This window comes from Condylura cristata, unplaced genomic scaffold (genome assembly GCF_000260355.1).
Source record: "Condylura cristata isolate star-nosed mole 26May11 unplaced genomic scaffold, ConCri1.0 scaffold00035, whole genome shotgun sequence".
NCBI lineage: Eukaryota > Metazoa > Chordata > Mammalia > Eulipotyphla > Talpidae > Condylura > Condylura cristata.
Window position 1 is genome coordinate 2,936,361 of NW_004567136.1, and position 14,932 is coordinate 2,951,292.

The window sequence follows — 14,932 nt, forward strand, 5'->3', positions numbered from 1 at the left end:
ACATTTGTCCTATTTATGCCGTGTGATCCTCACTTGCTTTTCTTTCCTGCGTGAGCTTTCACCCTCCCATATTCATTGGCTTATGTATATCTTTCTCTTTGCCATCTGCCCTCACTCACCCCTGCACTGTTCCGCTTCCTGAGCTTATTTCATGAGCATGTTTCTGAGTTGTTGAAAATTCTTTGTCACTTTTTTACCTTAAAGAGGAAACTTCCTTTGTAAAAGACATTTAAAAAAAGTTTAAAAAAACAAAACTTAAAAGTCACTTGTGGGCCCTCCCTGGTGGTGCAGCGGGTTAAAGCACAGCACTAAGAAGCTAAAGCCACTTCCGCATGTGCTCGATTCCCGCCTGCCCTGGAGGAGATCCACATGGCGAAGCAGATCTCTCCTGACCCGCCCGCTGCTCCCCTCCGCAGTGTACCTCATCGCTCTGCCTGTTCTGCTCCCCTCTCTGTCTCTGGTGAATTCTCTCACCCTCCACATCTCTAGCCTGTACCCCAGTTCCGTATGAATAAATAAATCTTTAAAAAAAAAAAAAAGTCACTTGTGATAATGTCATTTGAAGAAAGCCATTGTTCACATGCGGCACAAATCTGTCTGTGATGATGATGTCACTTTAATATTTGCACACTCCCACCACCCCTGTGTGTCCTCTGCAGTTCCCGGCCCTCAGGCAAAGGTGTGGAAGGACTTGCGAGAGTCGGGTCCCGAGCTGCCCTCTCCTTCGCCTTCGCCTTCCTGCGCAGGGCCTGGCGCTCAGGTATGTGTCTCCCTCCTACATGCGGTTTGTGACTTCGCCCCTCATCTCTGCCACCCTGTGCCCGGGTCCATCCCATAACTCTCTGTGCCTCCTTTCCTTCAGTGTACATGAGCGACCTCAGAGCCTGTTTGACTTTCAGGGCTGTGCTGCTTTTAAAAAGGTGTACACATGTACCTGGCAAAGCACTGTAGAGAACACCTCTTTACTGCTTATTTTCTAGAAGAATAGGAATTGCTTGTGTGAAAGCCATAAAAGAGCTACTTAGAGGCAACAGGTGAAATTTTAGTTTCTTGCGTCCTCAGAGTAGCTTTTTGAGAGGAAACTAAGGATTGAAAACATGGCAGTGGCGTCCTCTCAGGCTAAGGGTAGGAGGCGCCCTGGGCAAAATCGGGGGAGCTTGGCTTTTCAGGCTGCCAGGGAGTGGTGCCTCCTCTGCTGCCTGTGTGTGCCTAGGGGAGGATGCAGATCTCTGCAGCGAGCTGCTGCAGGAGTCCCTGGATGCCCTGAGAGCCCTGCCCGAGGCCTCCCTCTTCGACGAGAGCACCGTGTCCTCTGTGTGGCTGGAGGTGGTGGAGAGAGCGACCAGGTTCCTGAGGTCTGTCGTCACAGGGTGAGTGCCTTCTCTTCACATCTTGTGCCAGTCTCGTGTCACCCTGCTCTTTAGAGCAAAGAGACTTGGCAGGTTGGTTCCATGTCTGCTTCTAGCACAACCTCGGCCCTTTGCGTTGAGATCCTTGTTGTCAGCCTTTTCATGTTTGACTTTTGGTTGATACTCTGATTGGGCCCAGAAAGGCGTCTCACGGGATAGGGTGGGAAATGCCTTTGTAACCTATTTGCTCAGGTATTTATGATTTGGGATCATTCAGGAATGTTAGCGCCTTGTTGAGAACGTGGGTACCATGGTTCCGAGAGAGGGGTGTTGCCTTGATAGACAACCTGGAGCTAAAGAGCTACTCAAGATTTAAGCTTACGTCTAGTCTTTTTAGGGTGCAAATATTTGAACGGGAGTCATTTCCTAAAGGAAAACCATGAACTTTGGTCTTGGTGCTGTGCATTTTGGTGATGGTTTTTATTTAAAGAGAATGTTTTCTCTATACAAAATTTAACAGCCAAAAGAAATGTAAAATGAGTTCCTTCTCTCCCCCCTCAGAGAGGTCACTGCCGTGCCCCTTCCCATGAGCCGGGACACTGGTGGTCTTTGTACCAATGAACTGCTTTGGGGTTTAAGGTTGGGGTCCTGAAAATAGGTTTGGCATTAATTCCAGAACTTCAGCTGTAATGGTGATGTTGGAGGACCCTTTCTCTCCAACCCTGAGTTAAGGATACTTGTTACTTTTTGATACGGAGCAAGAAAAATTAAAATAGTTTTTTTTGATCAAAGATAAATAGATGTTTTACCTGTGGGTTCTCAGGAGACTTTAGAACTTGTTTCTCTAGTTCTGTAGAGGAATGTTGATACTCTGCTTACACTTCATTGAAACTGGAAGACGTGTCTAAACACTCTTCTACTTAACTTTTGAAGAGTGATGTAAATAATTTTATGCTACAGAAACTTGAACTGTGACTTCCAGTATTATCAATAATCATCTTAGGTATCTGAATTCCTATTTTTATGCATACTTTATCATCTCTGAATGCATGTAAGGAGACTGCTTTCAGGGTGGGTGGCCCTTCTGGGTACACGAGCAGCAACTCTCAGAAACCTGATTCTGAGTGGAAGAGAACATAATTAACTCACCGTCATCGTGCTTGTGTGCTGAGTTACTTTCTCCCCGTGTCCACGGCTGTCGTTTCAGGGACGTGCATGGGACTCCTGGCACCAAGGGGCCGGGAAGCATCCCTCTGCAGGACCAGCACCTGGCCTTGGCCATCCTGCTGGAGCTGGCCGTGCAGAGAGGCACACTGAGGTGAGGGCGGCGCCTCTGTATTCAAACAAGCCTGTACTTTGTGGTGCTCATGGAATCCCTGGTGATGGCAGTGAATGTGTGGTCGCCTGTGACCAAAGAGCCAGGGCCCAGCTCCCTCTATTGGTTCACACCTGGGCTCACTAAGCTTTTCTTCATTTTTTTATATTCAGTTGTTTTCTAGTTGTATCTGAACTGTTCTTTTTTTTTCTTCTCAATTAATTTTTCAAATAATTATCATTCTATGAATGTGTGATCCTCAAAGTTCCCTGCAGAAAGTGCTGTTTGAGCTTCTTAACTGGCTTTATGCTTCTTACCAACAGAAGGTAGAAGTCTTGTGCTAATGTCTTGGTGTGATTTTACTGCCAAGAATTATTTTCAGTGCATTATTTTTGCTTCTCTTCAAATCTGAATTAGTTCTTTGATTTTTCTTGGTTGTCTGCTTTTATTTTTGACAGCAGAGGAAACTGACTGTTTTTCTCTTTCAGCCAAATGTTATCTGCGATCCTGCTGTTGCTTCAGTTGTGGGACAGTGGGACGCAGGAGACTGACAATGAACGATCTGCCCAGGGCACCAGTGCTCCCCTGCTCCCTTTGCTGCAAAGATTCCAGAGCATCATCTGCAGCAAAGATGCCCCTCATACAGAGGGTGACACCCACGTATGTGTCATAAGGAGTCGCATTTACATTGTTCTCTTTATTTCTGTTACTCTGAGATAGAATTTTATTAACAAGTGGTGGCAGTCGTCCGGCTGTGGTGGGGAGTGTGCTTTTGGCAGCTATAGCAGTGTGGCAGGTGTGGGATGGGTATTGAAGGTCGGTGCTGAGTTGATGTGGCTAAACTCATACAAGCGCACTAGGTTTCTCCAGGGTGAGCACATTTAAAACAGGTGGGTTTGGGGGCCTCCCTGGTGGCACCAGGGTTAAAGACACAGTGCTGTAAGCTGGCCTTAGCCACTGTAGCATGAGTTTGTTCTCTGCCAGGGAGGTGACCCACATGGCACAGCAGACCTCTCCTGTCTCTCCCACTGCTCCCCTCAGCAGTGTATTTCAGTAGATCTGACTGTTGTGCTCCCTACTCTGTCTCTGGTGAATCTTTTCACCACCTTCCCCACCACCTCCCAACCCTGTGGCCCCTCAGACCTCTGGCCTACACCCCAGATAAATAAATCTTTAAAAAAAAAAAAATTGGGTTTTTGTTTTTAGTTTTCACAGCTAGGTTGAATGCTAGTGCAACGCTGTGTCCCTCGGAAGCTGGCTCTGCCCAGGCCCCTTAGAGGGCGAGCCTGTCGGGAGGCTGGGCTCTGTTGGTGACCTGTGTGGGGTCTGCATGTGGTCTCAGTGTGCATGTCTTCGGTAGAAGTGTAGGTACAGGCCCCTCTGTGCAGCAGGTATAGAGATGTGTGTGGGTCGGTGTGCTAGAAACACTTGATGTTTGATAGCCAAACAGCAGGTCTGTAGATGATACATGTTTAAATGCTAATTGAGTTATTTGATTTTCTTTACTGTTTCTGAAGATGCTTGTTCCCTTCTCTTTAGCTTCTGTCTGGCCCTCTGAGCCCCAACGAGAGTTTCCTGAGGTATCTGACTCTCCCTCAAGACAGCGAGCTCGCCATTGACTTGCGACAGACTGCGGTCGTCGTCATGGCGCACCTGGACCGCCTGGCCACGCCCTGCATGCCGCCTCTGTGTAGCTCGCCAACCTCTCACAAGGTATGTGGGGGTATTTACCCTGCGTTATGGGCCTGTGTGGAGACTCAGTCTCTCTGGTATTGGGGAGAGCTGACTTAGAGCATTTAAAGAACTCGGAGCTTGTGAGCGGTCTGAGTGAGTGAGGAGCAAGCTGACACCACAGAGGTTGAGGACCCTGCCTCAGGTCCAGACTCAGGAGACACACCCCCGAGAGCTTGCTTTTCGCCCACAGCACATGCCATCCTGCATTCCTCACAGAGGTTCTGGTGCTCTCTTTTCACACCTGCAGCTCTGGACTCTGTGGTAGTGCTGGTTATGGCAGTACCAGCACCAGTAGGCCAGGGCACCTGCCCAGAGACGGCGCGCAGATGCACACACACATACGCGGTGTCACCCGACGGTTACACAGATAACACCGCTGTTAATAAAACGGTCAGTCAGATGGAAGTGCACTTTGCCCGGGTACCACTGAGTAATTCTGGATTTTTCTAGCTTTTTTATTTTTGACATGAAGTGCATTTATTTCATTTCGAAGTTATTTTTTCCAAACAATTAATTTATTCACATGTTCAGAAATCAGAATCAAATGCAAAGACATGGTCCTTCATCTCCTGACCCCAGCTACCCTCTTGCTGCTTCCCTCTTACGTGTCATCCGCGAGTTCTCTGGAATCGCCGTTAGTGGCAGCATATCACATACTTCTGCCGCTTGCGTTTTCACCCCCAGTGTCTGCTGAAGCTTTCTGTGTCAGACGCAGACTGCTCTTTTTTTCTGAGGCGGCCTACTTTGTCTTCTCTGGGTGGACATACCATGAGCTTTTCAACCAGTGTCCTGTTGGTGGACACTTGTGTTGCCAGAAGCTTGTCTTCCCTGCTATGTGTGTCCATTTGTGTCCTCGTGTACATGCACCTGGCATGTGTCCCCGCAGCTGTCGCCAAGTTGCTCCCATGGGACTTGGCCCCTCACCCTCACTGACAGGGATACTTTTCTCCCAGCCTGCGCTTCGCTTTCCGGGGTTCTGCGTGGTTATGATGCAAAGGGCAAGCTGATTTGGTCTGAGCATTTTAAAGTGTGTTTGCAGTGTGGGTTACTTCTGGTGAAGCAAAATGCTGTGCAAACACGACCTGTTTAGTCACTTTATCTTAGCTGTTAACTGAGGGAGTGTGTGAGTTCTCTCAAGTCAGCTTCTTACTTTGTTCTTACCTCCTAGTTCTTCAGTATTACTCCTAGCACAAGATGTTCCTTCTTTTGACTAAGAAAGAATTTTTCTTGCTGCTGTAAAGGAAACTTTCCTTTTATTCTCTTACAGGGCTCATTGCAAGAGGTCATAGGTTGGGGGCTGGTAGGGTGGAAATACTACGCCAATGTGATCGGGCCAGTGCAGTGTGACGGCCTTGCCAGCCTGGGGGTCGCGCAGGTCGCCTGTGCGGAGAAGCGCTTCCTGATCCTGTCTCGGAATGGCCGCGTGTACACGCAGGCCTACAGCAGCGACACGCTGGTGGGTATCCCGAGGGCGCCCTGCTGCAGGGGCCAGTGCTAGTCATTCACACAGTCCTCTGATTTCTATGGGTCTATGAGTATTTGCTCGTTGTATGTTATTGGTCATGTTTAATCTAAATTGTAGTCCTTTTTTGTCAGATTTTGGGACAGACGAACTTCTTAGTTGTTAAGATCAGGACTCCACACAGTGACACCCATCGCCAGTCATGGTTCCCATCGGGGAACTGACTTTTAGCTGATAGAACCACTTGACTTAGAGGACCAGGCAGTAACAAGTGAGGGAGTCTGTTTTGTGGGGACAGTGGCAGATTGGGACATGTTGGTGCTGGGTGAGGGGGCTGAAAGAGGGTCTTGTTCAGTGAGAAGAGGGTTTGTGAAAGTAAGATGTGCAGTTGAGGAGAGTTACTGTCGTTTTCCTTGTCCTTGAACTAATCCTGTTTTTTACCGTTTTAGGCCCCGCAGTTGGTCCAGGGACTCGCCTCCAGGAACATTGTAAAGATCGCTGCTCATTCTGATGGTCACCACTACCTGGCCTTAGCAGCCACGGGAGAGGTGTACTCCTGGGGCTGTGGGGATGGCGGACGCCTGGGCCATGGGGACACCGTGTACGTACAGGCCACTCCTGCTACTCACCTTCTTTTTATGTTACTTTAACAAATACAGAATAGAAAAGAAGAGTGGGCTGGGTGTTTTCAACTTATTTATTTATTTTTGCATAGAAGAACTAGGGTATAGTTCAGAACATGTAAGGGGTGAGAGGATTTACCAGAGACAGAATGGGGAGCAGATGAGGTGGATTTTTTTTTTAAAGATTTATTTTTTTATGCATACAGCACTGGGGTACAGGCCAGAGGTGTAGGGGCAGGGAGAGACTTCACCAGAGACAGAGTGGGGAGCAGAACAGGCAGAACAACAAAGTACACGCTAAGGGGAGCAGCAGGTGGGTCAGGAGAGGTCTTCTGCGCCATGTGGTCACCTCCGGGGCCGGGATCAAACTCATGCTGAAGTGGCTTTAGCTTCTCAGTGCCATGCTTTAACCTGCTGCGCCACCAGGGAGGGTCATAGGTGGATTTTTACTGAATCCACTGCTAAGGGGAGCAGAGGACGAGACAGGAAAGGTCTGCTGTGCTATGGGATTCCCTAGCCAGGACTGGAGCTCATGCCACAGCAGTGAAAGTGCTGAGACTTGATCCCTCGGCCACTAGGGAGGCCCTGGTAGTTTTCAGCTTTCCTATATATAGGGGAAGGATAAAGAAGGTTCCCAAGAAAATAGGTCACTGCAATTTTCTTTGGGCCCCTCTGCGCTCATCCCTACTCCTGGCAATCACTGTCTCTGTGTGGCACATCTTTGGGCAGCGCAGTTCCTTTCTCCTGCTACTGAGCAGTCTATCAAGTGGACAGGCCTGTGTTTGGACCTCTCAGTGAGGCTGTTATGGACTTGATTTTAACAGATACTGTTTTGATATTCCTGTTGGATTCCAGGCTTGGGGCCCATTTAACAAAACATGGAGGTGTTACTTGTTGGATTTCTTAAGATACCTAACAGACTTGTGTCTTGATGCTCTGCTAGTTTAGTTTTGAGGTAATTTTTTTTTTTTTGGCTAGGAAATGCCTAGAAAGTCATCACTTTCCCGCTCTCTCCACAGGCCTCTGGAGGAGCCTAAGGTGATCTCTGCTTTCTCTGGAAAGCAGGCTGGGAAGCACGTGGTCCACATCGCGTGCGGCAGCACGTACAGCGCAGCTATCACTGCCGAGGGGGAGCTCTACACCTGGGGCCGGGGCAACTACGGCCGCCTGGGCCACGGTACTGCTCATCCCGCTCATCCGAGCCTGCTCAGGCGGGAGGTGGGGCCTGGCCTTTCCTGAGGGGCTGGCATTAATGCCCGTGCTATCTGTTTGCAGGCTCCAGTGAAGATGAGGCCATTCCAATGCTGGTAGCTGGGCTCAAAGGATTAAAGGTCATTGACGTGGCCTGCGGGAGTGGGGACGCGCAGACCCTTGCTGTGACAGAGAACGGTACGTGGAGTGATGCTGCTCTGGGCAGGCTCAGGATAAACAGGCCCCTTCCCTGGCGGGAGTGAGCTTTGGAGTGGGGCGAACCTCTAGAGGCTGCCCTCTCGTTCCTCTCTAAGTGCGTGTGGGCCTAGTGTCCTTGGCAGAGACCCAGTGGTTATAGCATTTGAACTTCTCTTGCCCCTGTCATTTACTTTTTTTAAAAAAGATTTTCTTTTTATTTACGCATACATGAACTGGGTGTGGGCCAAAGGTGCAGGGGCTAAGAGGATTCATCAGACACAGAGAGGGGAGCAGAACAGGTGGATCTACTAAAATACACTGTTGAGGGGAGCAGTGGGGGAGACGGGAGCGGTCTGCTGAGCTTGTGGGTCAGCTCCCTGGCCGGGGATTGAACTCAGGCTGCAGTTGCTGGCGTGGCTGTGATAGCTTGATAGTGCTTAGACTTTAACTTTTGCACCACCAGAGAGGCCCTGTGTCATTTTATTTTTTTAACTAAAAATCAGAGTTAAAATAGGATAATCGATGTTTTAAAATGTTTCTAGCTGTTAATGTAATGTTTACTAACCTTCAGCCACCCTGCTTCCTATTAAAAGTTCCATTCATTAAGATGTACAGTTAGTTTTGCTTAAATATGTATGTAATTTTTAGGTCAAGTGTGGTCTTGGGGAGATGGTGACTATGGGAAACTGGGAAGAGGTGGTAGTGATGGCTGCAAAACACCAAAGCTGATTGAAAAGCTTCAAGACTTGGATGTGGTCAAAGTTCGATGTGGAAGTCAGTTTTCTATCGCTTTGACAAAGGACGGCCAAGTTTATTCATGGGGAAAGGGTGACAACCAGAGACTTGGGCATGGGACAGAGGAGCATGTTCGTTACCCCAAGCTCTTGGAAGGCTTGCAAGGTGAGTGCAACATGTGAACTTAAAATCCTGTGACACAGTTTCTTTAGTACCTTTTCCAAAGTACTTTGCAGGTCTTTTTTTTTTCCCCCCTAGGTTTATAAAAAGTCTTATTTATTTCTATTTTAGCTGACATTCTGTGGATAGATCATTGTGAGAAACTTACTCCCATCTTGTTAGGTGTAGATAATAATTGGAAAGTTGTTTGACTGTATTAAGAATGGCTTAGAATTATTGTCACTAACTTTTACTTAAAATTCAGTCAGTTTATAGTACAACCACTATGGAAAACTGTTTGGAGGTTCCTCAAACTGCTAAACATGGAGCTTCCCTATGACCCAGCAATCCCACTCCTAGGTATCTACCCAAAAGACACAAAAACACTGATTGAAAAAGATACTTGTACCCCCATGTTTATTGCTGCTTTATTTACAATTGGAAAAACATGGAAGCAGCCCAAATGCCCAAAAGTAGATGACTGGATTAGAAAGATGTGGTACATATATACAATGGAATATTACTCAGCAACCAAAAAAGAGAAACACATGTCTTTTGCAGCAACTTGGATGGAGCTGGAAAAGATCATGCTGAGTGAGATAAGCCAGAAAGAGAAAGAAAAATACCGGATGGTTTCACTCATAGCAGGAGTATAATGGACCAGGCGAGAAAATAACAAAAATAATGAACAACCATATACCAGAGACATTCTGTGGGGGTGGAGTGGGGAATGGGATCAAAAACGGGGGGGGGGGGAAGGGAGGGAAATGCACGGGACTATGGTGGTGGCACAGGGGTGATTTGGTGATGGGAAACCCGTGGGGATTACAATTGAGATGAAAAAAAAAATGTGAAAAATGATGTAAAAATAAACTTTTTAATAAAAAAAAAAATTATTAAAAAAAAAAATTCAGTCAGTTTTACTAATATTCGAAGTATGGATGAGGTTGGGGAGAGGTGTGTCAGGCACTTTATCTGAACAGTGACCCGACTTTTTCTTCAAGGGCCAGATTATAAGTATTTGAGGTTTATGGGCCATACCTTATCCCGTCTACTCGGTTCTATTGTTATATCTTGAAAGTGCCACAAACAGACAGTTTGTAAACAAATAGGCCTGGCTTTGTTCCTGTATAACTTTATTTACACAGACAGATTTTGGGCTGCATTTGGCATGGTGGCTCAAGTTCATTGGTTCCTTGCCCTGGATTCTTATTTGTTTATACTGGACTTTTCTTTTGTTAAGGGAGTTTGGAAGTCGCACATGTGAGTGGCATTTGTCAGATCCGTTCCTCATCATTTTTTCTTAAAGCTTGTGAATACTTTGATGACTAGAAATTTTGTGTCCTCCTATGGTCTTTATTTTCTAAGCTTCTGAAGTAAGTTGTATAATTTACTGTATGTTATAGAGCTGTACTGGAGTGTCATTTGCCTTTTTATTTATATCTCCTTTATTTAGTTAAGCTTCTGCCACTGAATTCATTAGCTGAGGAAAATAACTTGCTAAAAGAATAGTTAAGTAATTGTTGATGCAGTTGTTTTGGTTCACATTTGCATTCAAAGAAATAGAATACTATGTGTAAAGCTAATAAAAATGTAAAATTCTGTATTTAAGGGTATCTATAGAATTGATGAATGAAATTAAAGGACTAAATCACTGAGAGATAATATCCATGTCAGTAGGGAGACCACTATTTTCAAGGTGTCATTTCTCCCCAACTTGAGCTGTAGATTCAGTGCAGTTCTCTTTTATGGATATCAGCAAACTGATTCTGAAATTTATATCCAGCGGCTAAACACCCAGAAAAGCTAACACAGTGTTGAAGAAGAAGTTGAAGGACCCACTCTATTCAACTCTAAGACTCTAAAGCTACAGTAACCAAGACTGTGTGATAATAAGAAAAGAATAGAAATAGATGAGTGAAATAGAATAGAGAATCCAGAAATAGACTCCCACACAGTCAAATGAGGTTTATAAAGAAACAGAGGCTACACAGTGGAGAACAGATGGTCTTTTCACCAAATAGTGTTGAACAACTGAATATCCATATGTAAAAAAAATGAACAACTGATAATGAGGAGGCTATGCGTGTGTTAGGGTACAGGGTATATGGAGATCTATACCTTCTCTTTGTCTATGAACTAAAACTTCTTTAAAAACGTCATCTTAATTAAGATGTATATACCTTGCATGGTTACCTCAGAATAGGAGAATTTGACCTAAAAGTTAATTAAAAATATACTTGCCTTTTTTTTTTGCATGGAGATCTGAATAAGGAAGAAGGAAAATTAACAATCTTTTGTATTAACTTATTGCAGATTGTAGGCCTTCAAAATTGTAGTTGGTAAAACATAAAACAGGGTTTTTAATAGCATACCTGAACCAGATGAATTGTACACGATATTCAAGGAGCACATTACTCTTTGAGTTGAAGTTAAAGGCTTCCTGACCTACCTGACTGGCAAGATGTAAATACATGCATTGGCACAGGTGATAGGTGCGAAACTGTGTCTGCCTCACTCTTTCCTCCTAGGAAAGAAGGTGATCGATGTGGCTGCAGGCTCCACACACTGCCTGGCTCTCACTGAGGACAGTGAGGTCCACAGCTGGGGCAGCAATGACCAGTGCCAGCACTTTGACACCTTGCGTGTGACCAAGCCAGAGCCCACTGCCCTGCCAGGACTGGATACCAAACACATAGTTGGCATCGCTTGTGGACCTGCCCAGGTACTGCGTATAGAGCTTGATTTGATACATTGTAGAATTTGGTTTCCCATCATTTTTTATTAGTATGTAAAACTAACATTGATTTCTGAGTGCTGTCTCTAGCTCTTTCTTGCCTTACTAGTTCTAGCAGCTTCCTTGCGGTTTTATTGGGAAACAGTTATTTTTGAAGACAGTTTCATTGCTTCCCCTCTAATATGAGTGCCTTTTATTTCTTTTCCTTGCCTTACTGCACTAACCAGAACATCCAGTATGACGTTGAGTGAGTGGTGAGAGTGGACACCCTTGCACTGTTCCTGATCATAAGGGGAAGCATTCACTCTCACCATTAACTGTGATGTTAGTTAAAGGGTTTTTTTCTTTGCAGTTACCTTATTAGCAGATTAAAGGAATTGCCTTTAATTCCTACTTGGGAAATTTTTATTATCTTGACTAAATGATCAACTTTTACAGTTGCTGCTGTTCTCAAGTGAGGTAAACATATAGTTTTCCTTTTATAGTGGACTACGTAGATTAGCTTTGAAATAGTTACCAAATCTTGCAATCTGAGGGTAAACCTGACTTGCACATGGGGTATTATTGTTGTGTACATCGCTGAATTTAGTAATACATTGTTGAGGAGTTTTCTGCTCATGCTTATCAGACATACTATTTCTGTTCTGACACTATTTTGTTTGATTTTTAAAATCAGTATGAAACTGAGCGCATAGCGAGTGTTGGGATAAGTTTCTCCCTCCTGTTGTTAGAAGGAACCTCATAGAACGAGTGTTATTTCTTTATTAAGTATTTTTATGTGAATTCACCTGAACTTGGATATTGCTTTGTCAAAAGGTTTTAAAATACAAACTCAAGTTCTTTAATAGCTTCGGGGTGATTCAGAGTATTTCTTTCTGGATAGGTTTCCCTGGCTTGTGGGACTGGGGAATTCTTTCCTCATATCTGAGTTTCCCAGGTTTTGTATATGGCTTTCCTTCATATTTTTTAGTATTTTCTTACTATCCTTTTGAACTGTTTGCAGTGAACACTTTTCTGCCATACTGATAATAGTAATTTGTGTCTTTTATGGTAGAAGCTTATCTATTTTGTTGATCTTTTTAAGAAGCTAGCTTTAATTTTATTAATTTCCCCCTTATTTTTTGCTTTAATTTACATGGTTTCTGCTTGAGTTTTATAATACTTCTCTCTGCACTTGCTCACTTTACTGGTTTTTTTTTTTTATGTTTCTTTAGGTAGAAGCTTATATTATTGATATGAGTTTGTTGTTGTTGGTTTTTTTTTTTTTGGTGTAAAAGTTACTTGATGCTATAAATGTTTCTCTAAGCAGTACTTTAACTGCACCTACAAATTTTGATATATTTTCACTTGTGTTGAAAATATTTTCTAATTTCTCTTGAATGATGGATTATTAAATATGTTTTTTAATTTTTAAGTGCTTGGAATTTGTTTTGCTATCTTTCTGTTACTCATTTCTGGTTAATTACATTAAAAAAAATCCTGTGAACCAGACAGGTAAGTATTTGGGACTATTGAAAGGATGAATAAATAATAATTTATGTCTTTTTTGTCATTTGTAACAGTGAACTCTTCCTGTGAACATTTAGATCAGCACTGAGTGTGTAGTTCATTTCCTTATGTTGCTTCTGCAGAGCTTTGCGTGGTCATCGTGTTCTGAGTGGTCCATCGGCCTCCGGGTCCCTTTTGTGGTGGACATCTGTTCAATGACTTTTGAGCAACTGGACCTCCTGTTGCGGCAAGTGAGTGAGGGAATGGACGGCACTGCCGACTGGCCGCCACCCCAAGAGAAAGAGTGCATGGCCGTGGCAACCCTGAATCTGCTGCGACTTCAGGTATTAATAATGTCCCTTCTTCTCCTCCCTTTTGTAACTGTCTTAAGTTTAAGTAGTAATGTTTACACATACTGAAATAGAATGTTTACGTGTCTACATTACTGAATTACATTACATATACTGAATTTACGGTTGTGAATGGAGGAACCAGTGGGCAAGGTAACAGGCGGTTAGGAAAGGGAGGTAGGTGAGAGGCCTGCTGGTGCGCCGGCCAGTCTTCCTCCGGACCGGGAAAACCTGACTGTAAGCGTGGCTCCCTCCAGGGCTCTGTGTCGACAGCCAGGGGAAGGTTGAGGTTAGCGGTCAAAATAGAAATGGGACAAAAATATTTCTTGTCTTAGTATATTTTTTCACTTACCTCAAGTTAATATTATCATTATCACTTTTTAAGAGGCTGGACTTGGAAATGTAGTCTTTTGGAAGCCAGTTTGCTTTGTCACTATAGCTTATGCCTCCTGTTTTTCTCCTTCACTGGGTTTTCTTGGTCAGTATCTTGAGTCATAAAAACTGAAAGCTGTTTATCAGCTCTGTGAATACAGTGTACTGTCTGCTGACCTTTTTGTTGCTGATGTGAGGTCTTGTTTTAGTGCAGTGGTTGTTATCTTTGTAGCTAATTTGTCTTTTTCTTTGGTAACCTTTCATATTCTTTCTTTATGTTGTAATTTTACGACATTATGTCTGTAAAGATTTATTTTAGTATGTATAACCTGAGGCTGTAGTATTTGATGTGAGATTACATATCTGTTAAGTTTTGAAAACTCTTTTGGTTTACCTCCTTTTTAAGCTGCTCCCTTCCTCCCCTCTTTGACACTTCTCTAAGGGTCCTGCTATAGATATGCTGAACTTCCTCATTTTATCTCCCAAGTATCACAGCTTCTTTGACATTAAAAAATCTCTGAATTTTTTATTTTTTTTAAGATTTATTTAGTAATGCATACAAGAGCTGGGATATAGGTCAGAGGTGTGGGGAGGGAGGTACGAGATTCAGACACAGGGAACAGAACAGGCAGATTGACTGAATACACCGCTGAGGTGAGCAGCGAGTGCAACAGGAGAGGTCTGCTGCATCATGAAGGTTAGCTCCTTGGTTGAGGATTGAATTCGTGCTGCGGTGGTTGTCGATAGCTTCATAGTATTGAGACTTAACCCCTGGTGCTACCAGGGAGGTCCAAATCTTTATCTTTTTAATGCTCATTTCTTTAGGTTTCTCTTCAGCCTTCTGGGAGGTCTGCTCAGTGCTCTTTTTGCTTCACAAATTCTCCCTTTAGATGAATATACTCTATTGTTGAGTTGTCCATATTTTTAACAGATGCTAACAGGAACACTACTTTAGTTTAACTCACTAAACTCCTGTGGCAACCCTCTGTGAGGTGGGACCCTCAGCTGTGGGGCATAGAGAAATTCTGGGTGGGACCTGGGGTCCTGGGTCTTCACACTGGTCTGAGGTTTTATTCCTGTAATTATTTTCTTGGTTTTAGAATTTATCTATATTTGGGTCTTTTTGAAGGCTTTTATTTTTGTTCATCTCACGTCTGCATTTTGTTCCTTGTTCTTTCAGAACAATTACTTATTGAATGGATTTCATGCATTTTTTGGT

The 14,932-nt window shown here is 44.2% G+C and overlaps 1 protein-coding gene across 3 annotated transcripts in view; it reads left to right on the top strand.

Annotated features, from left to right (window-relative positions):
* LOC101631156 (E3 ubiquitin-protein ligase HERC2) overlaps window positions 1-14,932 on the top strand; it is a 120,058-nt gene that overhangs the window by 23,869 nt on the left and 81,257 nt on the right. For all 3 annotated transcript variants that reach the window (XM_004693063.2, XM_012732714.1, XM_012732713.1), the window contains exons 6-17: window positions 660-760; window positions 1,214-1,370; window positions 2,557-2,667; window positions 3,153-3,324; window positions 4,204-4,377; window positions 5,666-5,854; window positions 6,310-6,461; window positions 7,503-7,660; window positions 7,759-7,872; window positions 8,521-8,772; window positions 11,298-11,491; window positions 13,135-13,335. In XM_004693063.2, coding sequence (XP_004693120.1) covers window positions 660-760; window positions 1,214-1,370; window positions 2,557-2,667; window positions 3,153-3,324; window positions 4,204-4,377; window positions 5,666-5,854; window positions 6,310-6,461; window positions 7,503-7,660; window positions 7,759-7,872; window positions 8,521-8,772; window positions 11,298-11,491; window positions 13,135-13,335 — 1,975 coding nt within the window. The remainder of the gene's footprint in view (window positions 1-659; window positions 761-1,213; window positions 1,371-2,556; window positions 2,668-3,152; window positions 3,325-4,203; window positions 4,378-5,665; window positions 5,855-6,309; window positions 6,462-7,502; window positions 7,661-7,758; window positions 7,873-8,520; window positions 8,773-11,297; window positions 11,492-13,134; window positions 13,336-14,932) is intronic.